This window comes from Cydia pomonella, chromosome 16 (genome assembly GCF_033807575.1).
Source record: "Cydia pomonella isolate Wapato2018A chromosome 16, ilCydPomo1, whole genome shotgun sequence".
In the NCBI taxonomy this organism is placed as follows: domain Eukaryota; kingdom Metazoa; phylum Arthropoda; class Insecta; order Lepidoptera; family Tortricidae; genus Cydia; species Cydia pomonella.
Genome location: NC_084718.1, coordinates 6425800 through 6452967, shown reverse-complemented (window position 1 = coordinate 6452967; position 27168 = coordinate 6425800). Strand labels below are relative to the sequence as shown.

General features: G+C 35.9%; 1 protein-coding gene across 1 annotated transcript in view; it reads right to left on the bottom strand.

Annotated features, from left to right (window-relative positions):
* LOC133526678 (reversion-inducing cysteine-rich protein with Kazal motifs) overlaps positions 1 to 26784 on the bottom strand; it is a 53203-nt gene extending 26419 nt beyond the window's left edge. The window contains exons 1-3 of the mRNA XM_061863384.1: positions 26118 to 26784; positions 18125 to 18260; positions 14020 to 14075 (exon numbers count right to left, since the gene is read on the bottom strand). Of these exons, the coding sequence (XP_061719368.1) occupies positions 14020 to 14075; positions 18125 to 18227 (159 nt within the window). The 5' untranslated portion in view covers positions 18228 to 18260; positions 26118 to 26784. The remainder of the gene's footprint in view (positions 1 to 14019; positions 14076 to 18124; positions 18261 to 26117) is intronic.
* Positions 26785 to 27168: the final 384 nt, after the last annotated feature.

The following is a 27168-nucleotide window of genomic DNA, read 5'->3' as shown; positions in this document are numbered from 1 at the left end:
GATAAAAAAACGTAATCAAAGAAAATAAACTTAAAATTAAACAGATTATTAAAACAGTAGCAGCATTCTCAGTAGCAATAGGTACCTTTGATGTGTACCGCGTGCGACCCATTTTTTCGCTCAACTTCACACGTGACGCGTCATGGCGTCATGTAGATTATGGAATAATTAGCACTGAAACTAGTGGATCAAAAGCGGCCCGTCTGAACACTTTGAACTGCCTCTAACCGCACGCTAAAAATACATATTGAAACTTTGAGGCAACAGCAAAGTAAGTAGTTGCAATGTGGTTTTAACTATGATCCCGTGAGAATAAAACATTCCAATAATCGGCTCACTCATATAATGTTAGTTGAATTTTACATATTTATAGTAGTATTCGATAGAAATAGGATCGTATACTTTCAAGAAATAACATTGTGGAGAATGATTGCTGGCTGAATAGTACAAGAGGGATACGCGGCCGGCAACCCCGTTGCTCGCCGAGATTTGTATAGTGCTTTACTCAAACTTGCAATGAAATAATAATTTAAAAAAATAGAATGATGATGATGATGATGATTGTTTCATGTCCTAATGTGATAGGTTGTCCAGTGCGTGGGGTATTGAAGGGGAACAAAAATGTGATTATTTTGGCGCTACGACGCACGCCATTACGCTTTGTTTTTTTTTGTTTTTTGTGTTTTTTTTTTATTATTACTTTGGTGTTATTTAAAGGGGAACGAAAATTTTATTATTTTTGCGCAAGGATGCACAGTTTAGGAGATACAGCCCTATAAAGATTTCTGCATGACTGACATGACATGACATGACATCAAATTTTCGTTCCCCTTTAGGAAACCCTGAATTTTTTTTTAACGAAGACAAAAAAGAAAAAAAGTTTAATGGCAGAATTTTGCTTATACTTTTTTTTATGGTTGAATGCCAAGACGTGCCATAATTTGACGTTTAAAAACAAAAGAAGGTTGCCTTACAGGCCTAGGTGTGTAAGGCTGTATGAAATTCCTTTACATATCATCTTCACTCATCGCACCTGATATATAGTATTTCCGGACCTAATTTGAAGTAAGTCTTGTCAACATTTCATTACAAGTTTGAGAAAAAGTTATTTACAGTAAATATGGTGCTACTTTACTGCACACATGTGCGAATAGGTAATTTGCAACTCCCTGTGGTCGTGTTTTAATTTATCGCCACTCATTGCGAAATTTCCTATTTTTTAAAATACATTAATTCATTCACTACAAGTCTCAGAGACAGGAAGCCGAGACGGCATTAAATAAGGATGTCCTAGCCCAAATGTCTCGCCTCAACACGTCCTAATCAGTCGCTTTATTGCACGGAACTACTACTACTAGATGGAGCATTTAAATACATTCCCTGATTCACTACAAGTCCCAGAGACAGGAAGCCCTAACGTGGCAGTATTAAATAAGGATGTCCTAGCCCAACTGTCTCGTCTCCACTCGTCCTAATCATTCGCTTTATTCCACAGAACTACTACCATTAGATGGAGCATGTAGCATCTCAACTTTTCTTCACAAGACCCCTCGTTTTGGTAAACGAAGGCACGTACAAAATGTGCAAGTTTAAAATAACATTTTCAAATATCACGCAGACTTCGAATTAGTTATAAGATCTTGCATGACAGGTATGTATGATGCGGTGTTTATAAGTTAACTAAACAACATTCCCTTGTGTTTGAATAAGTTGCTACGTTACCAATCATTTATTTTGAAATGTGACAGTTTCTTATATAGATTCTATGATAAACTAGCATTACTTAGTTTGCGTCTGGAACAGCGCCATCTACCAGGAAATTGGGACAACAAACTAAACATACTCCCGCCTTAAATGACGTGACGTCATTAGAAAATAATAAAATGAATCAATGTTCCAACTTGAACATAATTAAACAAAATAACAACTTATTACGGACGCAAACTAATTTTCTACATCACATAATAAAGGACATAATTTGGTTATTGAACGTTGCAATACTCCTGACGAGGTTCGTAGATCATAAGTTCTGGTAAGTTGGTCTTTTCCAGGGTATTTTTTTATAATTCTTCCCATAGGCCAACGTCCAGGAGGAAGCCTCTGGTCTTTTATTAGCACTAAATCTCCTTCTTGGAATTCTCGAGTAGGCTGTCTCCATTTAGGCCTCTGTTGCATCCTACTTAAATACTCGGATTGCCATCTTCGCCAAAAATCTTGTACCATTCTGGTTGTTAATTGCCATTGATCGAGTCTATTTATCTTCACATCTATTAGATCTTCAGATGGTATGACATTAGTTGGTTCTCCGATAAGAAAATGACCAGGTGTTAAGGGGTTCAAATCGTCCGGATGATCGCTGATGGGCGAAATGGGTCTAGAATTTAGACATGCTTCAATTTCTGCCAGGACCGTGCTTAGTTGTTCAAATGTTAGCGTAGTATCTCCAACTATTCGTTTCAGGTGGTATTTGGTCGACTTGACACCTGCCTCCCATAATCCGCCAAAATTGGGAGCGCCTGGAGGAATATATTTCCATTTCGTCCCTTCTCTATCTAGCATGGAAATAAACTCATCTGGAACACTGGATTTTCCTTGACTCCACATTTCCAATAACTCTTTCTCAGCGCCAATGAATGAAGTTCCGTGATCACTCCACATTTCTACCACATGGCCTCGTCTTGACACAAATCTTTTAAATGCCGCTAGAAAGGCTTGTGTTGTCATGTCACTTACAACTTCAATATGTAGTGCCTTTGTGCACATACAAACGAACAAACATATGTAGGCCTTGTAAGACTTGGCACCTCTGCCTTTGCTCATTTTGACATTTATTGGACCCGCAAAATCCGTTCCGGTGATTAGGAATGGTCTGCATCGTCTGACTCTGGAATCGGGTAAATCTCCCATTTTTTGCTCTTTGTTCTTCGCATTCTGTCTTATACATGTAACACACTCCCGTACAAAACGTTTAACGCTATTTGCTGCGTTTATCAGCCAATATTTGCCTCGTAAGTATGTAATCATCATTTGCGGAGGACCGTGTAGTGTTTTGGCATGAGCTTCTCTCAATATTAACGGAAGTAATACATTGTTTTTTGAAATAATTATCGGGTGTTTTCGTATGAATTCCATATCGGCATGTTTCAATCTACCGCCGACTCTTAGGATGCTCTTATCGTCAAGAAAAGGTGATAAAGCTAGGAGGTTGCTTTTAGATTTTAAGTTTCTGTCTCTTTTCAGGTCTTCTATCTCTTCCGAAAATTCTACTTCTTGTGACATCCTAATACATATAGTAAGTGCATCGTTTCTTTCTTCGTATGTCAGGTAAGAAGGTAAGTTACTTTTCTCTTTGTCTATAATTTTTAGCCAGCGTCTACAGTATGCAATAACACGTGTAAGTTTCTCCAGTGATGAAAACTTCTTCAATAAGGTAAGTTGTTCTTCATTCTCATTGGTTACTACCATAGTTACTATATTTTTTCTCTTTTCTATTGCTGTATCTAGTGGAGTTCCTTTTTCTAATCTTATTTCTTTCTCTTTCAGCATTGCAGATCCGTTCCACCATATCTCTGTGGACATTAGTTTGGAAGGCATCACTCCTCTTGAAGCAGGATCAGCAGGATTTTGCTTAGTGTTTACATAGAACCAGTGATTAGCATCGAGTATCTGCGTGATTTCTATGACTCTATTCTTTACAAAAGGCTTCCATTTCATTGGATCTCCGTGTATCCAAGCCAAAGTCACTTGACTATCTGAATAAGCGTATACGTTGTCAAGTTGCACATCTAGTGACTCAGCTACTTGTTTCAAAAGATTACTCAATAATGTAGCAGCCAGTAATTCCAAACGGGGTAAGGAAACTTTTCTAATCGGCGAGATTTTTGTTTTTGCTGTCACGAGGGATACTTTAATTTCTCCTTCTTCGTCTATAACTCTCGAGTATATAACTGCCGCATAAGCCAATGCTGAAGCGTCTGCATATCCATGCAGTTCAAGAGTTGATTTACTCGTAGTGTGCATCCATCGATCTAAGCTGACACCTTTCAAAGCTGGCAGTTCTCTCTTATACTGTGACCACTCTTTTTGTAGTTCTGCCGGAAGTTCTTCATCCCACGAAATGCTTTTCTTCCACAAAACTTGCATAAATATCTTTGCTAGTATGACACTTGGAGCGATCCATCCCATTGGGTCGAATATTGATGCTATCTCAGATAAAACGCTTCTTTTAGTCATAGGTGTGTCATGGGAATCTTTGATATGATTAGGTATGAACAACTTATCTTCCTTAACCTCCCATATTATACCTAATGTTTTCACGCTCTCTTTGCGTTTTATTTCAACTGTCTGCGTTTCTTCTCTCTTTTCTTGCTTGTCTAATGCTGTCATAAACTCTTCGCTATTCGAACACCAATTCTTTAGTGTGAATCCTCCAGAAATTAAAATTTGTGTAACTTGTTTTTGAATTTCTATAGCCTCTTTTTCTTCGTCTGTACCTGAGAGCAAATCATCCATATAGAAATTTCGTAATATCATCTTTTGAGCTTCTGGATAGTCCGATCCTTCATCCTTTGCTGTTTGCCTTAAAGTTTTTATTGCCAGATAAGGCGCACAGGATGTTCCGAATGTAACAGTTAAGAGTTTGAAGTCTTCAATGGGTCCCTTTGGATCTGGTCTCCATACAATTCTCTGGTAATTTGTGTGTTCATCTTTTACTCGTATCTGTCTATACATCTTCTCCACGTCGGCAACAAATGCTATCTTGTATGTTCTCCATCTAATGAGAATGACTCGTAGATCTTCTAACAATGGGGGTCCGATTAATAACTCGTCATTCAAGGATACCCCGTTGCTTCCCTTGCATGAAGCATCATAGACTACCCTTAATTTGCTCGTTTCTCGCTCCAATTTAATCACAGCGTGATGGGGGAGCCACACGCCATTTTCTTCTTCATCTTTGGTTTCTATTTTCTTCATGTGGTTTAGCGTCATGTACTCTTCTAGAACTTTGTTGTATTCTTCTAATAGGTGAGGTTTACTTTTAAGTCTGTTCTCTGTAGACTTCCAGCGCTTCAGTGCAATCTCTCGGCTGTTAGATGGAAGAACTGGTGGCTCGTGTTTCATTGGCAGATCTACTATGTAACGTCCGTCTTCGTCTCTAGTGGTAGTTTTCTCATATATTTCTTCTACTTTGATCTCTTCTGCTGTTAGCTTGTGTTTCTCTTCATCCATTGTCTCTAGCTCCCAGAATCTCTTTAGCATATAATTTAACTCGACATTTAAATGCATACTAATGAATGGTTTCTCTTCTCGCTCTCGTTCTATTCCGACTGTGACTTTTCCGGATATTATCCATCCCAAATGGGTTTGTAAAGCTATGGGAGAGCCTGGAACGCCTTTGATCAGACCAGGCTGTATCATCTCGTTGTAAACTTCTACTCCCAATAGAATATCTATAGAACTTGGTTGGTGGTAAGTCGGATCGGCTAGTTGTAAATCTCTTAGATGAACCCAGTTATCGATAGTAAGTTTCTCTGAAGGCATGATGTTTGTAACTCGCTTTACTATGTAAGTTGTTATACTCATTTTCTTTTCAGGATTAAGACGTGATGAAATCTCGATATCAGCAGCAAATCGGATGGGTGTGCTCATCTCATCAAGACCCGATACGTTTCCGTTCACGCGCTTTCTCTTAAGGCCCATAGTTTGAGCTGCAGACTCGTTCAGGAAAGACTCTTGAGAACATGGGTCTAACAAGGCTCTTAATACGAATTCTCTTCCTTGGTGGTTCGTCACGTTAATTTGGGCTGTAGATAACAATCCTGTCATGCTTCCTGTTGTTAGATGGGCAACTATCTCTCTCTTATTTCTCGTGTCTTGCTTGGGTTCTTGTTTAGAGTCTTTCTCTCGATTGCATTCTTTGTTTTCTCTCTCTTGTTTTGTTTCTTCTTTGTGCTCTTTCTCTTTGGATTGGTACGTATTGTTGTGCAACAATGTGTGATGTCTTCTTCCGCACTTTTGACATGAGAACTTGCTTTTACAGAATCGGACAGCATGACCAGGGATTAGGCAGTTAAAGCAAAGTTGCTGGTTTTGAATGAACTCTGTTTTCTTTTCAAGTGTAAGCTCTTGGAACTCTTTGCATTGATTCAAGTAATGGTTCTGCTTACAAAATCCACACTTGATGGCTGGTGACACGTGAAATGACTTAGACTCGACAGTGAAGTTATTATCTCTCTGGGTGCTTCGGTAGGTACTCTTCATGTTCATGTTCGTTGTTTGGCTAGGTTGCATCATCTCTAAAACTCGGAATCTCTTTTCTAAGAACTTTTGGAACATGACCATGGTAGGTAACTCTGTGAGGTTCAGATTACTTGCTTCTTCTTCCCACTCTTTATGTGTTTCAGCGTCTAACTTCTCAACAATGATGTATATAATAAGTGTATCCCATGAACTGGTATTAATGTTTTGTACTTTCAACTTGTTAAGACACTCCATAGTTGTATCTAATATCTCTCGAATCGCTTTAGCAGTGCCCGCATGAATTTTCTTTTGTTTCATCAACTTGCTTAAGATTGAATTAATAATGACTCTCTTGTTGTTATACCTGTTCTGTAGCGTGAGCCATGCCAATTCGTAGTTTGTTTCAGTGACAGCTAGATGATCCAATAGTTGGGCAGGTTCTCCAGACAAGTAGCTTTTTAAATAATGCAACTTTTGAACACTGCTCAAGTTCTGTTTGTTGTGAATGAGTGACGTAAACATATCGTAAAACGAAGTCCAATCTTGGTAGTTACCGGTAAACTTCGCTATATCTATTTTCGGTAGCTTCACATCATCACTGTTGGTGCTTGGTGTTGGATTAGTGCTGCTCGTGCACGGCGTAGTACCCTCTAGCATGTCCGTCATCTCTGCTTTCAAATCAATGAACATTTCCTCGCACGCTGAATACACATCTTCTTTGAAATATTCGTATTTCGCTTTGTCTGAAGGTGTTGATATTTTTATCAAGGCTCGATTATTTGCTACGAACTGACTAAAATAATTTTCTATGGATTCTTTTCGTGTCTTGATGTACCCTCTTGTTAATCTCGCTTTTGGTGTTTTCTTGAAGTTCGCTTGCGCTTTGAGAATTAATTCACAAATATTTTCTTGCTCAGCTATTAATCCCGGTAATTCTTGAGACATTTTGAGATATTATTCTTGAAAATTAGTAAAATTCACAGCGAAATCTTGATTGTTTTTGTTTGACGTGAAAATTTTTTCACGTGATTCTATTTCCGAAATCTTATTTTTCCAAATCCATAAAATCCAATCTAGTAAATATAGCTGATTTAAAGCGACGATTTTTCTGCGTTGACTCGTAGGCTTGTAAATATAACTTATTTATTTTATCTTCTCGAAATCTTGAATTTTAATTTTGTAATTTTGTTGACAATTTTGACGTTTGGTTTCTGAAATTACTTCTAGATGCTGTATATCACTGACCCTTTAGTTTGATAAACAACAACTAAACAAGTTTGACAACTAAACACCTTGTCTCATAGAAAATCAAAGATTTAAATAGAACATTTATTCCTCAACTCAACTTTAATATTTTACATTTAATCTCTATCAATCCATGTATAAATATAAGTAGATCCTTTTGGTTATAACACTCATAACAAACATGATTTAGAGACGCCACGGTAACCCCAAACTTTTTAATATCGTAGAGAAGTAAAATTACATTATAACGCGACTTGTATAGGATGTAATCTATGCATTATTCACTCAGCGCGTTCTTGGAACACCCGCCTCTGTCGTGTGACGTGATTTTTGATTAGAACATACGTGACGGCTCCATATTGTAATGTCATAAAATAACCAATACCACGGCGTAACAGGAAGAGCGTGAAACTCATAACAAAAGAAACTTATATGTGTTTTAAGGGTTCTCAGATTCAAAGAAATCTTTTGTAATATTCGTGATACAGAATATGAGAAAATGTTGAATTACCGCGCCCGCGAGCGACGACAGAAATATCCTGGAAATATCCGACCGAAGTTTTACGGAAGCGATAAATTCAGTTAATTAGTCAATTTGGCTTCCCACTGAAAAGTTTGATTGAAATCCTTGTAGACGATTAAGATTCTTTGGACACCAAGATTTGATTGGATCTTAAAGGAACGCTGTGTTACTCGGTCACTCCCGGACATGGGAAAATGTGACTGATCGATTGTACATCAACCACTGACACTGCATAAAACATGCAAAACTGATCGCTATTTTAACGCTATAAGGTCGAGGACGTGTGTAAGATAAGTTGGTACGAGTCGTCTTCAGTACCATGTAGGTGCTTGAGCTTGCACATGTCGCAATGTCATTAACATATCGAGGATTCCGATCGAGCATGCCGCCGCGTAAATTATTCAGCCCCCCTCTACGCTATATTGGAAAATCTGAAAATCAATTAGTTGTTATGCCAATGATGATAAACTAAAACCTATGATTGAAAAGATACTGGTGTAGTAGTAGAATATACGACTAAACGCTACCTACTCTAAACTAAACATGTAACCGACATGAAACTGTTAAGTTTGAAGTTAGCAACAAACAAAGATGCCTACTTTAATTATTAGCCTTTGATTAGGTACTTACTCATTGTTTAAAAAATAGTTTAAACTGCTAAATCAATCAAAATGAGCTCGAACTTTCCGTCTGTTAATTTTAGAAATTAAATTTCATTTAATTTTTTTTAACAAAGTAACTTATTGAAAATGTAACCATCTAATGCTATGTTAAACTGATTCTTTCCTTATTGAACGGCAAATGAATAACTTGAATAACTTACATTAACTACCAGCATTCATTTAAAGCTGCCTACTTAAGCTCAATAAAGATAAACGCACCCCATGAACCCCATCGTTTATTTTAATTGGTTGAAACAAAAATAAAACATTTGTATGCCATTGGTTTAACTCTCCGATACTTTAAATTTTATTCTTTAAAACAGAGTGTATTAAAGAGGATTCGGTTACAAATGAACTCTAACTTTACAAATTTAACTAATTACCAATATTATCACTTATTTAAGGTTCCGTACCAAAAAGGTACATAAGGAACCTTTATGGTGAGACTCTGTCCGTCCGTCCGTCTGTCTGTCTGTCACATCGCTAAATATCTCTAGAATCACTTAAGCTATAGATTTGAAATTTGGAATATGTATGCACAACGCTAACCCAGACACACATTAACACATTAAAAGTATTTTATTTTATTTTTAATAACTATGGAAACTGCCCAATATGAAGAGGGGGCAAAATTTCAAAGTCTAGTGACTAGATCAAATGCGGTATCGTTTGAAAGAACTCAAGTTGAACATACCAAAACAATTTATTATTAATTTTTCATTGTGGAAAAATTATTTATGAAGGAAAATGTGAAAAAGAAATACCATTCCCCGCCCTTTATCTTCAAAGTTTACCGATGAAAAATGTGGCGTTATCTATGAAAAGAAAAGCGACCTTATTGTCGATGGCGCTTCCGCCGTCATAAACGATGCACCGATATAAATACAACGTTGCGCGCGCGACGCAGTGCAGCGTAAGCGCCATCGACAATAAGGTGCCTTTTCATAGATAATGCCACAAATTATGATTTTTTTACATAATATCAACATTACTATAAATTTTACAGAAAAAATATAATCACATCTCTATCTTCACAACTTTTATTGACAAAAAACATTTCCAAATTCAGTTTGCAATTTAACCAACCTCATGTGTACTTATTACACTTGGCATTTCTATGAGATTACATTAAAGACCAATTTGAAATCGGTGCACATGACAAAGAATTATCCTCGAAAAACCAACATACATTACATCGCGCAAATTAGTTAGACAATTTGCCGATAGATGGTGCTGGACACAATTATTATACTTAGTATAGGAACTTCTGATCAAAAGTCTTTCGCCTTTTTAATCACGCAAGATAATTGAAAGTTTGTACCGTACAACCCGAACTCGCACTTGGCCGGTTTTTTTTTCAAAACTAAAATCGAATAATTAATAAATATAATATGTACTTGATTACAATTTATTTGCAATATTCACTGAAACATGGCCGAAACTTTATCTAGGTACTTACATTACTTATATATCGCCTTTCAATAATTATTACGCCCCATGTAGTATTTAAATTAAATATCTGGTATGAAGTTGCCTACTTATCTTTATTATCTATATTGTGAGTCAATAAATTTAAAGCGTAAAAGCTCCCAACCCCGCGTCACTTGTCTAAGCCAATCTAAATAAAGTGGCTCCTTGTTAAACCTACCATTAACTCTATTTAACCCCTTTGTACGGCCCTTTCAAGAATAGTCTACAAAATGAAAGCAATACTGACGATTGTAATTAAAGATAGCGATACATTGACATGTCATTAGAGAATACGTACGTATTGTTTGTCATATGTAATTGGCGCGACCTGCTGTTATATCCCTACAACTTTTCGAGCACGCAAGGAGAAGGTACGTAACAGTCTATATACACGTGATCCCTAATTACGTTTAGTTCATTTGGATTTTTAGGTCAGAATATACTGGTTTCGACTAGGACAAGCGAAATAACAGCCGTCCATGACAGGGGAGGTATAACGACATAATGGCCGACGCCGTACTGCCGCGTGGACGAGTAATGACGCTAGATAATTTCATAGCAGTTTTCCCTGAAACTACTATATAATATACATAATGTACTACTAAAACACTATCGACACATCAGGTACACAGGAATAATAAGGTACACGAGTATAGTATAGACTCGTGGAGACATAGCAGAAGGAATACTAACAGATTAAACAGGGAAAAGGTGGACGAGATATTTAAAATGGAAATACTCACCTTAAGGTTCTGCTTTCGAATCGGAAAAATTATAAAAAAAGTTAAGCTCAAGAGAATCTAAACCAACGGAAATGAAAAAAATAATGATAAGAAATGTTATACAAAGCGAAATCTGCGAATGGCATGCGCCAAATTCATGGTAGGTTCATGGTAGGTAGGTACAGGTAGGTAGTTCATGTTAGGTGAGTTAAACTGAAAACTGGTGTAATTTACATGTATGTTAACGGCACCAATCATGGGACATTTAAGAGATAACAAAAAAAATTTACCGCCAAAAAAAACTAAAAGGCAATAAAAAAACCGGCACTAACACGAAACAAACAAACAAACTGGAGCACCTTCCTTGACGCCCCTTGTATTGCCTTGTATTGGGCGCTTGGCGGAGGTTGCAGTTTTGTAATGTGTTGCGTTCAACTCTTCACTAAGGTGCTCAAGGTTGTTTGAGGCTGGCACCGGCTCCAAAAATAACAGATTGTAAATATATCTGAAATCAATCACGCAGATTTGCGTGATTGATTTCAGAAGTATGTATATTGTTCATACTTTTTCTAGATGTAATGAAATTGATATAAGCCTAGCGATTGTATTAAGTATATAGAAAGTGTATAGAAATAGATTATAATTGTAATTGTAGGGTAGGTATTCACTTGCGTTATTGAAGACGAAATTATTATTATTTTCTTTTCAGTGCGCTATTGTTTTTTTTTGTAGGTCGATTCGTTTCGCGTTAGTGCCGGTTTTTTTATTGCGTTTTAGTTTTTTTTCGGCGGTTAAATTCTTTTGTTAAAAAGTTTTTATTTTATAATTTCGTGTGTCTATAATTTAAACAAATTATTACACGCTTAAACTGCAAAAAAAACCTCACGAATAATGAGTTTGTAAAAACTCAGCTTTAAAATCTGTGAGTGAACAATAAATTACCCCTATTTTCCCACCCTTAGGGTAGGATTTTTTTCCAAATTTGTATGGGACCAACTTTGAGGTACCTTTACCCTATCCAATAAAAAAAGAATTATCTAAAAATCGGACTACTCTGTAAAAAGTTATGCGTGATCATACGTTACAATCGGTGAGTGAAAAATCAATCATCCCCTATATTCCTACCCTTAAGGTTGGATTTTTTTTTAAATATCAAAAATTGGAGTATTTTTGACATTTCACCGACATCTGTAAAACTTCTACCGCTTTAAAAGTTGAATGTCCAATTCGTCCTTTATATTTTTTATGTATTTAATGAAAGCTACTTCAATCGGTCAAATCAATATTATTAACCAATTAAAAGTATGGTTTTTTGCTCCAGTCATGGGATGTATGGCGCAATAAATTTTCAAACTAAGAAATATCAATGAAAAATTAAACTTAAGCAGCTCTTCGGCTCTTGTGTATGGTAAAATGTTGCCAGCAATTAAAAACTGATGGTAAATAGTTGTTTTACAGGATTTGTCTATACCATCCAATTACTGGTGCCTGTTCCATTATAGAGGTGTTTACTATATAGTATGTATGTAATTTAAATAAGTCGATCTGTAACTAAAATAGTTAGTAATGCGGTCAGATTGATAGTCGTAATACATTATGGATCACTCTGGATTTATGTGTAGTAAGCCTAATCCAGTAACATTGCCAACATCGTAGTCCGCTTTGCGTCATTTAAATTCAAACTTTCTCTCCTTGATATATGATTACAAATAGTAGCTCGTAGCAGTGAGATAAGAGCTTTCTAAACAACTATTTGCTTCTGTAGCTTGTTAGTAGGCCGCCTGCATCGGCTGTAGACCCTACATTCCCTTCGCTATCGGACTACATGCGACTGCGATTTACCAGAATAATTTTGACCTGGTGAACCGCAATTGTATCTAATCTGAGATCACTATTAATACTGGTTCGCAAGAGACCAGTACTTGCGTGCTCTCGGTAAGCTATCAGAATAACCCAGAGGAATTCGTAAATGAAGTGTTGGTAATGTATTGGTGAGTGCGAGATAGGAGTGCGAGGAACATGCTGTTTGTAATCGTGACATTATTAATTGTGTCTACTAATCAAGTGTCTGCGTAATGTAGATTTATAAACTCATTTACTTTAAGGGTTGTTTGCTTGCATACATTAGAAGTCACATTTCCTGGTAGAGCCAACCGAAACTAGAATTCCTGTAGATACATAGACACATCCCGATTGATTTCAACTTTAAATAGTAGGTAGTAGTGATGCAATGAGTTTGCACTAATCTAGTTTATTTATTTATTTTTATTTAAGTATGTTTTATTTTATTCACAAGAACGGTGTACACCAATTACACTTGTTATAATGCTAAATATAATTTACATGTTGTTAACACATTTATTAATTACCAAATATGTATTTAGTCATCTACTTATACACAATCATACGATGATACAGTTTAGCGAGTGTGACGCACTGATATATTTTTGCAAAATCTGAATATGTCTACGATATTATGTCGTAGTAACCTGGGGGCCTACCGCGAAAACCGAAATTCTTAAATTGCGGCGATCTTTCTCTTTAATTCCAATGAAGGTGTAATTAGAGTGAGTGAAAAATGCCCGCAATTTGCGAACTTCGATTTTCGCGGTAATAGCCCTGTTACTACATACCGGGGTCACGACGGGGGATTCAAAGTAGCAAAATTTTCAACAATTTAGTTTAGTTTTATTAATGCAGAGTATACGCCTAACCTAAGTCTTAACATCCTAACTTAGCGTAAACACAGAGTGCACAAGAAAAATGCCACCACAAAACGCAAATCCACGGGTTTAGCCGAACCGAAAGGTAGTTTTTTTAAGCGCCCACAGATCGATTTCAGATCTAGCCGACCGATTACTTCGTAATGGATGACCTGCTTACTGAGCAGGAAGGATTCGCCTTCAGTTTAGAGATAAAAAACTGATTTAAATAGTTCCGGCGATAAAATAGACTTTACCCGGACATCGATCTATTAAGGGAAAGATTTTCGTAATACATTTTGTAAAAGTTGGATTTTAGATTGAAATTGCTGTTCTATAGACGCGTTGCCAATTTCATAATGGCTGATATTTGAAATAAGTACCTGTAGATACTTTCTTTAAGGTTACACCACTAGTCAAAGTTGTAGATACTTATTTGATAAGAAATGTTTTACCTTCTCACAGACGCTTCGGCAAGTCCCAGTTGCCTTGGAACAGCAGGCTGATATATCTGAAACAGAAGAATTCGTCACCTGTCAGACACAGGCTATAGAGTAGTGGTCGGACTTTCTATTGGATTATTTAGTGTAGTAAATTCAAGTGTGACGCGGAATGGTTTTAGATCATGCCTAGACTATCTTCCCCCCACGCAGCCCAATCGGTCTACTGCTCCAGTTGTATAGAGCCCAAGTCAGGTAAAAACGACAATATACGTCAAATTTTGAATTTTAAGACTGGGCAGAACGCCTCGGTTCGCCGGGGTCTCTCCCAGAAGTCGTCGGCAATATCAAGGGTCTGCTAGGCTTCTTATTGGTAGAGTTGGCTGGCAAGAGTAGTGCCGTCAACCCGCCATGCAAAATAGGAGCTATTATATATCGTCGAGTTGCGGCAATCAAGCCCGCGAGTCCCTATGACCTATACAATTCCAGACCAGATACAAAAATCTCCCAGCAATCTTGTCTTCGGCATGAACTTTAAAATTCCATATTTAAACTGAAATAATTTTCTTTGTTGTATTTCTCAAACGTGGAAGATTCAAAAATTTTACTGCAGTTTTTACTAGAATAGAGGCCCAATTTGATGCCCGTACAATAAACTCTGCGACACTTACATCGAGATGCCTTTTGATCTATTCCAGTTTTATCAACGCTATAGTGTTTCAACGATAACCATTAAAATGATCATTAAAAAAAGCTTTACGTTCTATTTGTCAAGTGTCATCGTTATGAGATTAAAGACGCTATATATATTTCAGTCACACGCATATTAAACATTTTATCTATTAATAACGGTCAATTTTGTATTATTATTAATACAAGAAAAAACCCAAATAGAATTATACATATAACTAAGTAACCTATAAAACTTAAAATCTAAATTTAAAAATAAATAAAACTAATCTTAAAATATATAATAAAAACTATCCCCTTGCGGCATGGTGCTGTAGATGCTGGCAGCATTTTCTCATTGTATCGCAATACTTATTCTTTGTGCGAGGAAGCTGCCAGCTCTACGATCACCGGTGGCGTCTGCTATAAACTAAACACTAATCATACCAATACTTAAATAATTTGTTAGGTTTCGTATACCTAACGAAAAGCTTTATGCCTAGGCCTCAAAAAAAGATAAAGTAAAAATCCCGTTTGCCACGTCAACATATTTTTAAGAGACCTAAAATTAAAACAAGAAACGACAGCTTACTTTTTTGAAGAATCTTAAATTTAAATTTAAGCAAATGTCATTTTTAACATAGGTACCTACTTCAGAACAACTTTGTGCGCCAAATTTCTAAACATCTGGCTTGTTGTTCACTTATCTGACGCTGCGTGCTAGTCAAATCTTCGGGCATGAACCACTATATTATGGGCTCTCCGACTACGTATACGCATAGTTGCTATGAATGGATATCAAAGTGACATACCCTGGTTAGCATGAGAGATCGACTCGCTTGCGTTATACATATAGGTATAAACAACGGGAATACACAGCATGTTCCATAATGAGTTGTGTAGTGTATGTCATTAGACGTAGATACTCTCAGCTGAGATAAGGACGTTAATACAAATCGCTTACCGAAAAGCTATCTCCATATCCTTAGCCAAACCAATATAATTTTATCTGCGTTTACACATCCTTAATAAGACCCTAAAGTCCCACTTACACCGGTCATCATAAGGCATAGGCCTTACACATAGAAAACGGCTATACTATAGTATAATAGTGTCTTGATAAAGTTGGACGACAACAAAGTTATACATCACGGGCTAATGTAGGTAAACTAGCGACGACCAAAGTCGGTAGTGAAACGATACATCATACTTGCATGTACGGTCTGGGTACAGTCAACAGGATATTCTTAGCAAACAACATGATCAACGAGGTTTTGAAGAGTAAGTAAAACTCAAGGGACTGTAGTTTGATTTTTATGGCCTGGAGAGGAGACCGATGCCTAGCTGTGGGAAGATTATAAAGTGTGGAAAAATAATAATAAAAAAAAGTTATGGTGAGGATGATAGAATTTAAAGGAACTTTAACTAATAATAAAAAAATCATACATTTGTTTATATGTATATTCATACTGGCCCACCAGTCGTAAAAGCCACTGGAAAAATCATTCAATTATTTACCGTATTATCAAACAAAAAAACCAAATTCAAACTTTTTTATATGCGAGGTGGGGCAGTAGATTATGGCGACGTCTGCTGTGACGTCAATAGTTTGCGTACTCGTACGTACATACATAATTACTCATTAATCATTATATTTTATTGAGAAATTTACTAAAAATTTTCTGAACGCGACTGTACACTCAGCTACTGCATATTCCGCTCACTTTCAAACGTACTTAATAACTGACAAACTGCTTTATAATTTTAATAAAGGATTAAGGAGAAAGTACGCAGATTACGCGAACCCGTCCAATCTGAGCCCTCCAGCGGTTCTATGAAGTCAAATTATAATACCAAGTACTTCGGCACAGTGATTACTGCAACCGGATCATACAGGGTGGAATTAGTTACGGCCAATAAGATCACCTTCGTGATATATAGTCGGGTGAGAATATGTTTATGCCATACGCCACTTACACTGGTTTGCAGGAGAGCGAATAAAAACAAAAAGATTTTTTTTTCGAAATGTTTCATATTTAGGAAATATTGATCTTGTTTATCATTTAGGCAGATACGGTTACTGTTTATAGTTCTATACAAATATTTATTTTGAATATAGTGGTAATCATGAAATAAAAGCATTTTTATTATTGCCATGTCCGTTTTTGACGAGTAAATAATGTATGACATGATACTTTTCTGTTAACAGAGGTAATTTATCCTATAGTAAAATGCGGATATGGCACAACATTTCTTTTTCAATTATAGTTTTTTTTTAGATAAGGACTAAATTAATTTGTGAATGGTCGTCTCCAAAGATTTAAAAAAACACAAAAGTTAATTTACTGTTTTACTAAATTTTCTGCGGTGGTTTACCACTAAAATAAAGTATAAATAATATAAATGGGACTTTTAATTTGAGACTATCCTTACATTTTTTTTCTAGTTTAACGTGTTAATAGTAATGGACTTTAAAACAAAATCCTACTCACTATACATCTACTCTCTGGACATCTCGAGTAGAGTTCCTTCTTAGGAATGTTGTAATATTATTGATTATTTGATTAAATTAAAAAAATAAATAAAAATTAAATTAATTCGAAATTTTCATCAATAACTTAGGAGCATACTGTATTTATTTGTCGTTCACAATGACGATAATATTAAGGCGACACTAGTGACATGACATACTCTTTAATTACCGTGTACCTCTATCTACATACAGGCTGTTGCAAAGTATTAAATAGTAAATCATTAATTTCTCCATTATTACCGTGGCGTTTGGAATGAGACTACTAAGTCTCATCGGAAGTCTATGTACTAATATAGGTTACAAATACCCTAATCGACACGTCCTATTCGTCTATGTCCAGAGGGTAGAGACACGTTGTATAAATATCTCCCTGTATAGTCGAAGAAGCAGGATTTGCATTATAAATCTATTAAACTAATGCCTTATGTACTACCGAGATTACACCGTTTCACCGAGTAACTGCACGATAATAATGCGCTCAAGTTGCATTGATAAATTAGACGGGTTACTTGAATCTTAAACGTCGGCATTAACTTTTCAAATTGCTATCCTTTTTATATTGGCAGAGATAGGGAAGGCTGGTTCAAAGCGTGCAATTTAATGCTCAAAGTTATTACCAGTTTCTAGCTTTCTTGTTTAACGAATAAACTTGGTGTGATTTTCTCCAGCTCGTACGATTTCCCCTGTTTTATAAAACTTAAAGAAGTATTCAAAGACGTGACTTTTTTTATTGCATGAAGTGAGATAACTAAAAAAAGAAAAAGTTATAGTTATTAGGGGTGTTCGTTTTAAAAAGAAAGCGACCTTGCTATGAATTACGAGCTCATTTTATATCATTTTGTTTAAGTCGTAATGGTATTTAATTAGCTTTGTCATTATCAAGAATTATGTTAGGTATAACGAAGGATCACGGCTTACCCTGTGAATTAGCGCTGGCTATTGCGAGTGCGAGGAATAGGAGCCTCGACTTCCAACATCGACCTCGCTTCGCACCCCTCCTTCGAGCTACGGCTCTTGCCATTTTCTCTTCTTGTGTTCCCCGCTGCTAGGGCATCTGTAATAATTAAGTAATGTAATAGAAAAATAAGTTAGCTTATAAAAAAATATATAGAGTTAGACCAAGACAAGTCTGCAACAAAGTTGATAGCACATACAGTGCAGGTGTTATTTTAAACGTCATAATTTCATACAGGTTTCACGTTTATCAAAATCGTTGCAGACTTGTCTTAGTCTGACTTTATAAGTTTATTTCTCTATAGTAATGTTGGCATAAAATTTTAAAATGAATAAATAGATTAAACGCTAAAATAACTGTGAGTGATTGCCGATTGCCCTGTGTAATTAATTAAGTTCGCCTTTAGTATTTATTGTTTACACCTTACACAATAACTTCATCAATTTAATTTATTTATATTTAAAAAAAATATATTAAACGGATGAACCAATTTTGATCAAGTATGTGTCTTCCAGCACTAGAAAACTTGCTTTCAAATAATAAAAAAACCGCTTCTAAATCGGACACATTTTTATAAAAACGATAAATTAATAATTCAGGGTAACAGACATTAAAGTGTAAATCATAAATAAAACTTACTACCTATTTAACATAAAACCACAAAAATCATTACACTATGTCAAAACTTAAAATGTAAAACAAAAACGTATGCGCACATGAAAGACAAAAAAATGCAAATAAAGAAAGTTTAAAGTGTAAATAGTTCCAGATATGGTAAAGGACAAATAAAATGCAATTCCATTTGACGTATCATTTATCCCACAAAAAAGTAACGCGAGATTTATAAGCCGATGGAGACGTATGAACACGATCTTTGTCATAATGGCCACTACAACGTCACTGATAGTTAATCGCATGCGTGTCATTGCGGCATTTGATCGATCGATTTAATACGTTGGTTTTACTAAGCCGACAATTAGGTATCTAAAATCGCATGACATTTGTAGCACCGTCTGTTGAAGCCTTAACCATAAGGGAACGAGAACGACCGAAGAGAGAGAAATAGGGTTAAATTAACAATTTGGACCCTGAAGGAACTTCTTAACGTGAAATTACTATTACTTCCATTATTACCTTCTAATTAGTTGGTTGAAATACAGAATGTTTATTTAGTCACCTGCAATAATTTAGGGGGTGAATATATAGGTCATACTGAGCAACTTTTACTATGGGACCAAGCCCGAAATCGCGAAAAAAAAAATGACTCTCCCATACAAAATGTCAGACAGCAAAAATGTATGAAACAGACTTTTTTTCGCCCCGTAAATTATTGCAGGTAAATAAACATCCTGTATAAGAAAATGAATCGCCGACGTTAACAGATAATTAAAAATTAATGAACATATTTCCACTAAAAGGTATTAAACATCATGTTTGTTTGTAGCTTGTTCATGAATAAATAATGAAATGTTAAACAGAAGCCGATAATGTTTCACATAGTTGTTATGTTTATTACGGGCGCTAATTAGATTGTTCGCCCGTTTACGGCGCCATTATTTTTATTAGCATTGTTTAAGTATACACTTATTTGTCGATACCGAAATTTTACGACTTGTTTAATGTTGTTTAATAAAAGTTTACATTAATATGCCATTAAGTCATTATGTACTCGTTAAATATGTACAGTCGGATGCAGAGAGAGGTGACCCCCCCTGCATACAATCAGTCTATGCAGGGTGGGTCACCTTCTTCTGCAGCTGACAGTACCTACCGGTCCTATATCGGCCCCTGATCGGCCCGATTCGATACGATGTGGATCGGATATGTCAGTGTCAAAAGTGACGTTTCTGTTTGAAGACACGTTATACCTAATATTTGACGTATCTTAAAGTTCGAATCAGCCCGTATATGTGTGTTCTAAAATAAGAGTTCCTTTCTCAAATTCATACCCTTTAAATTGAATAACTTCAGAATTACGAACAACACACTTCAGAACTTCAGAATGAAGTACAGTCGGCATCAATAGCCGCGGATAAGACTACCATTCTAAAATGTGAGCGTAAATGTGTAATTGTAAAATTATTTGAGGGTGATACATATTTTTGGCGTGTGTTCTATACAATACTATTGATGCTGACTGTATCGTTGGGAGTCTTTGCTATTTAATAAGCGACTTTCGTGTAATATTTCAGACTCGTTAAGTTCTGAGGAGAAATGGGCTCTTCAAAGCAGCAGCATTGTCACGTAGCCCAGAAGCGGCATTCCAACTTTATAAAGATTTGATATTCATTTTAATTTCTCGTAGACCTCGCAGTGCATCTCCCTCGTACTTATATTTGTGCCAACGAAGGACACTGCTAGCAATATCTGATCGGTAGCAAATTTTTATAGTCCCAATACCGCACCAGTCCATGTTAGGGCCACGTCGTGCTTTCGAAACAGTTTTCAGTGATTTTCGCTCGCCCGATGGAATGCAATCTGCCTTTATGGCGCACGAGCAAATTTACAACTGTTATAAAATTAAACGTTAATATCATTGGGGACACGGATCGTATATTATTTCGCTATTAGCCTCTATAGCGCTGTTACGAACGTAACTCCAAAATGAACTTTTAAGCGGAGAATACACCGAGCTGCGACTCTGCGGCATACGTTCAAGTACAGTGAAAGAATTTAATTTCAGTACCATTTCGTACGTCACCTGTGATCGGAATAGGCAGAGTATAAATACCTAAACTTGGTAGAACAAAGTCATAAAGAGACTGCCTTGCGATAAAAAACCCCGGGATGAAATTCCCGGAAACGTACTAAGTAAATAATATTATTATAAATACGGTAAAAATCAATACATCCCTCGTTTTTATCCAATCCAAAAAATTAGTGTAAAATGAAACAACCAATCTTTTTGTAACTTTCTATATATACTCCACAACACAGGCATAGCCTAGTGTGGCAGTCATAGGTTTAAGGAAATCTTGTAAAAATTTTGGTAAATAAACTATTTTTATTTTTATTTTATTTATTTTTTATTTTACTGCTCAAAAGAAAATAGGTGCCACTAAGCGTTTTGAACTTTACGTGGAAAGCAGGACGTGAAAACACGGTGTGTGCCTCGTTTGCCAAAAAAATGGTTGTTTTATTTTACGCCTGTTGATTGTATTGGACAAACGAGGAATGCATTGTTTTTTACTGTATTTATAACAATATTGATTACTTAGTACGCTTCTGGGAATTAAGTCCCGGTTTTTTTTATCGCAGGGCATCCTCCACTTAATGACTTTGTTCTACCAAGTTTAAGTATTTATACTCTGCCTATATACCGATCACTGCATAACACAGCGACAATTAATATGAAAGTCGCTAGGGACCTCATATATGGTCACTGTGACAAGATACGAAATGATACTGAAATTAAATTCCTTGACCGTATCTATCAGTGTGCCACTGCACAATCGTGTGATGCACATTTAAAAAAGTCGCACAATTAATGTACAGGTTGCTTAGCCAACGTGCCAATCGTTAACGCTCCGTATAGCGTAGCGTAGTCATCTCTCTCTATCGCTCGTCCATTTTAAGAGGAAAGAGGACGGCCAATTCTATATACAATCGTAGTCTCCATTTTCCTCTCTGAATATTGACATTTTGGAAAATATTTCTAAATAATTTGATGTATATTAACCATAGCTATGGTTCTACGTTAGACTTTTTTCGAGTCTAGTATTATTATTAAAAAAATTAGGAGCGAAAACAGACTTCATAATTTTTTATGCCTACAAATTGCCTCCAACTCCTATAATAATTAAAAAATAATATTCTCATTTTCCTCTCTGTATATGTTAATATACAGAGAGGAAAATGAGGACTACGTTTGTATGAAAAGGTGATTTCGCACGGGTGGAGAAAGTAGAGGTTTCATCTTAATGCGACAGTGACATAACAGTTACAGTTACAGAACACGAGTCGCCAAAATGTTCAAAGCAGCTCCTCCTAAAAGCCGTTCCCCGTTGATTATGCACTTACAGAAAATGCAAGCCCGAACCACTTTTCACCGTAAAGGGTGCAATTCCCGTCTCGTAGTTTATAAAGTAATTTTCGTCGTTCGGGATAGCGCGTGGAAAATATAGTGAATATTTATTGGTCATAAACATCTGCGCTATGGGTTAGGTCTCGTTCACTGGCGAAACTTTTTCTACAAATCACTGGGGAGCGCAGGCGGAGGAGTTTCGATAAAAAAGCTTTAGTGCCGGCCCGCGGACGCTTCAAGTAAGTCTGGTAGAAGTTCTCTTTTGAAAAGTTTGTGAGAAATATGCGCCGTGCCTAATAATTATTATCCGGAATATGACTGGATTGGTTGTTTCCGTCTTTTAACCGAGTTCCAAAAGGGACGAAGTTCTCAATTCAGTGAGTATTTTTTGTCTGTATTTGAAGCAATAATTTTATCACAAAATATATTCCTTTAAAGTTCATCTTTGTACTTTATGAATTTAATTTACTGGTTTAATTTATCTGTAGGTTATAAGTACTTAAAATGTACGTTATCATCTATAAAATGGTAATACTTAAGAGGAAACATTAATGGTAATTTTTCCATACTAAACGTTCTCGACATTTTCCTCCCAGGATTTTGGCCCTAGATGAATATTTTTTGTAAGTGTATGAGTTTAATATTACCAGTTCCTGTGTCTGTACATTTTGTTTTTTTTTTATACATTCTTGTTTTTATGAGAACTAGGTTACTTTAAAAAGCGCTAAACCGGCCAAATAAATGCGCCATAAACAGACGACGCCTAGCAAACAAAATCGACAGCAACAACACGCAAAAATCAAAACGGTAAGACACAGATAAATTCTTTTTCATTCTGTTCCCAAAATTTTGTTACTATTAATTAAGTTTTGGAGAAGGAATATCTCGAGAAAGAAACCTCGACGATAAGATTTTCACGTAGGATTTTTTGCCTAAGTTGCAGTTGTTCTCATCGCACTAATTTTAGGAGCCGCCTCCGTCAGCGCGACGGAAATATTTACTTAAAATTCTAACTAGTAAGGGGCTCAGCTGGTAAAGCCAGACCAAGCTAAGTTGGCAGCGATTTTGATAGCCCAGCCTGTGCAAGTGTTAAAAAACGTCAAAATTCCGCTTCCCATCAGGCGGCTCGTCTGCTCGTTTGCTTACTATACTAACATGTAAAAAAAATAGAAGTTTGACGTTTAAAATAACACTTGCACTGTCTAAAATAACACTTGCACTGTCTGGGCTGTCAAAATCGCTGCCAACTTATCCTGGTCTGACTCTATTTCTTCTTTAAATTTATGGTGAAAAGAAAATACCTATCTTTCATTCGAGAATTTACGCACATCGAGATCAAACGAAAATGATTAGCATTAAAGTAATTTAATGTCTTTGATGTTGATAAAATAATATTTTTACCGAAAAAAACGAGAGGAATAAATATATTGGCTCATTAATGTCACCTAGTTTTCGGCTACTCTTTATTGTAACACGGAGTGATGAGATGTAGATCGCTAGCGCTGAATAAACATCGTTATGTATTCGTATGTAAAGGAACTGTGTAGGTATTGAGTGATGCATTATATTCTGATCTGTAGACTTGTATTTCCGTAGAAAACATGAAAGGATTAGTTTTAAGGTAGGAATCAATGAGAATAGGGTATCTTTATGTTTATATTTCTTTTAACATTAGCACAATCTGTCATGAGCTACTGTATTACTGTCTGGGGTGGCGCTGCGCTGCGCTAAATTTTTTGGAGGTTGAGAGAGGGCAACGCTGCTGCATAAGGTGATGTACTCAAAACCATACAGGTTTCCTACAAAAGAACTATACGAAATTAGTGACCAATTAATCATCAGGAAACTGTATGCTTTGAATACAACGCTCAGGCTACACAAAACCCTAGATTTTAACTCTACAATTGAAACTCGTCGACGTAAAAACAGTGTTGCCCCCTTATCAAGCTATAAATCTATGTTTGCCAAAAGGCAATATAAAGCGCAATCGGCATACATCTACAATAATATAAATAAGCTAATCATATCCATCCATTACTGTTGTGTCTTTATTGTACCCCGTGAATTATTAACTATATATAAGATATAGGCTGAACACACACACACACACACACGCACGCACGCACGCACGCACGCACGCACGCACGCCCGCACGCCCGCACGCACGCACGCACGCACGCACGCACGCACGCACGCACGCACGCACGCACGCACGCACACACACACACACACACACACACACACACACACACACACACACACACACACACACACACATACATACATTCGTATATTCACTCATATATTCATTTATTAATTAGGCTAGAACACAAATCAAATAGCATACATATATAATAAAATAGCTATAAAACTTTCATGTACTTATACAATATTTCCCTACTACTAAGTAAAAAGACTGTAAGTTATGGAGGAGCGGGGCATCCTGATACAGGTTCATTCACCTAAAAGGAAGCTCCAACCACTTATGCCAAATTGTAAACCTTTACTTCATAAGGAAATAAATATTTTTCACTTTCCATTTTTCATTTCATATTTCGACTAGGAATACAATAATGATGAGACAATATATATAATATGAAATTAAAGGTAAAGGTGTTTTTTTTAAAATTCCGTTAACTTCGGGATATGGCTAAGTAACATTTAAGGAAGCTGAATGGCATAGTTATTTTTTCTTTTTTTTTCTTTTAAAGTAATTAATACTTAGCGTTGTTGTAACACGGACATTATATTTAAATCCACCAAACAATTGAAAACTGTGACATGTCAATTAAATTTCGAATATCGATCGTCCGAGATAGTACTTGCGTTTGTAGCAAAAATGTATAAACTCATACTAAACACTATAAGCGCTGGTTTCCTAGGATAGCGGTGCCGTCATATAGCGGCCGTCTCCATACAAAATAATACGGCTAAATATGGATGGAATAGTATTTTGTATGGGGATGGCCGCTATATGAACGCACCGTTATCCTAGGAAACCAGGCAAGTGTACACGCTCGTAGGGGCCTAATCAGATAAAAATTAATCATTGATTTTCTCCAAAATAGAATCCAAATTAGAAAATCGGCTTCTTTGAGAAAGTTGCTTAATTTAAATTCAGGAATGCACCCTTGAAATTAACGGACTTAAAAAAAAACACCGTGTATTAAGCAGTTCCCAACTAATAGAGTAAAATTACGAACAACTTAAACCCATTTTAAATGTCAAAATATGTTTTTTTTGTTGTGTAGATAAATATTCGTCTTTTTATTAAATATGAGGCATATCTAAAACCTGAAGGAAGTAGGTACTCATAAATGTAATAATATACATTTAGAATAGTACATTACGATACAAGTGCGAAAAATAGGAAATTCGAAACGAGTGGCGATAAATTAAAACACGACCGAAGGGAGTGTTTTAAATCGACACGAGTTGCGAATTACCTATTCGCACATGTATCGTACAACGTTTTACAGTACATATGGCCCTTTAAATGTTCGACACAGTAACATAATATGCTACTTCTCGCACTAGTGCTATAAAGTAGCCCCATATGTACTGTAAAATATATTTTAATACGATGATGTTTAAAAGTCAATCTGTTAAATTTCAGTGTCAAAAATGTGATGATAATTATTTTCGATTAAAATAAATGTATTTCTGACTGGTGGAAAGGTAGCAATCAACTCCACATCAACCTCAAAATGAAAATTAATAAAAACTGGCATTTAAGGTTTAAAGGATCCTTTTACTGCTATCCTAACAATGTTGAAACTAAAAATATATAAAATAATCCATTCACTCCGAAGGGGGACATAAATCGTTAGTTCTAATTTAACTTACCATAAGGGCACTCAGTATCAGTATCAGTTAATCAAATAAATAAAACGTAAAGAAGAAAAATAATTAATTTGTACAAAAATAGTTACCGTTCTAAATATTGTGCAAGCTGTAGTTATTCTTGATATCTTGGCTATTTTCAGTTCATCTCATGTCCCGGCATTCGTTATCTTCATATGCTTTAATCTCCCAGTTTACACAAATACACGACACTTATCCTGTTTATTAAAATATTAAAAGTAAACGAATAATATTTTTAAACCATACACAGTATTATTATTAATGTTCCTTTATTATTCGCACCAATTTTTGTTCTTATATGAAACACACTACGTATATAAATTCGCGCGCTTTTACACGATTTTAGAATACCTCACTCACACGACCGTACTCGCGCCAAATTGACGCGTTACTAAATGAACCGGCATACATTCATTCAACTCCAAACTCTCAAGCTTCCTTGTTACACCCATAGCTTTAGATATAGGGTGTCTCTTTCGCTCGCTTCCGCCTGATGAACTCTATTGAGCTCGTTAGTCATTAATTAATTCTGCATAAGAAAATTACTTTTAATTTAAACGGTGCCGCAGATGGTACTGATTGGGAACATAAGCCATAAACTACGGTCCTGGGAGGCTAATAACGAACTTTACAAATCTAGGAGAAGTTTACGGGCCAGATTCAAGCCTATTTTATATCGACAGGATTGGATTTGCTTCGAGCTTTTTAAACAATTTATTACCTAAATGTATTTAAGTGGATTCATTATATTTTTGGTGAATTTAGGAATGAAATGGTGACATGGTTAAAATAAGTCGTAGAAAAATTAAATTAGCAGTACATACTACGTAAGTAGTTTACTTTACTCTATTTTAATATCTTGTAATATTTTCAAAAATACTAAGAACTAAAATTAAAGGGGGGTTTTCACGGGCTGGATCGGCGGAAAAGAGGACATCCGTACTTTTTTTGAGAAAATAATTTTCATTAAAATGCTTTTCTATGGAGAATTGTGTAAAGAATAATAAATATGGTTTATTTTTTCAAAATAACTAAAATATTGCATTTTGAAAGCAGAAAAAAAATTGTTTTTATTTGTTTGAGACCCAAAAATAGGAATCTTGTTTTTCGGAAATTACA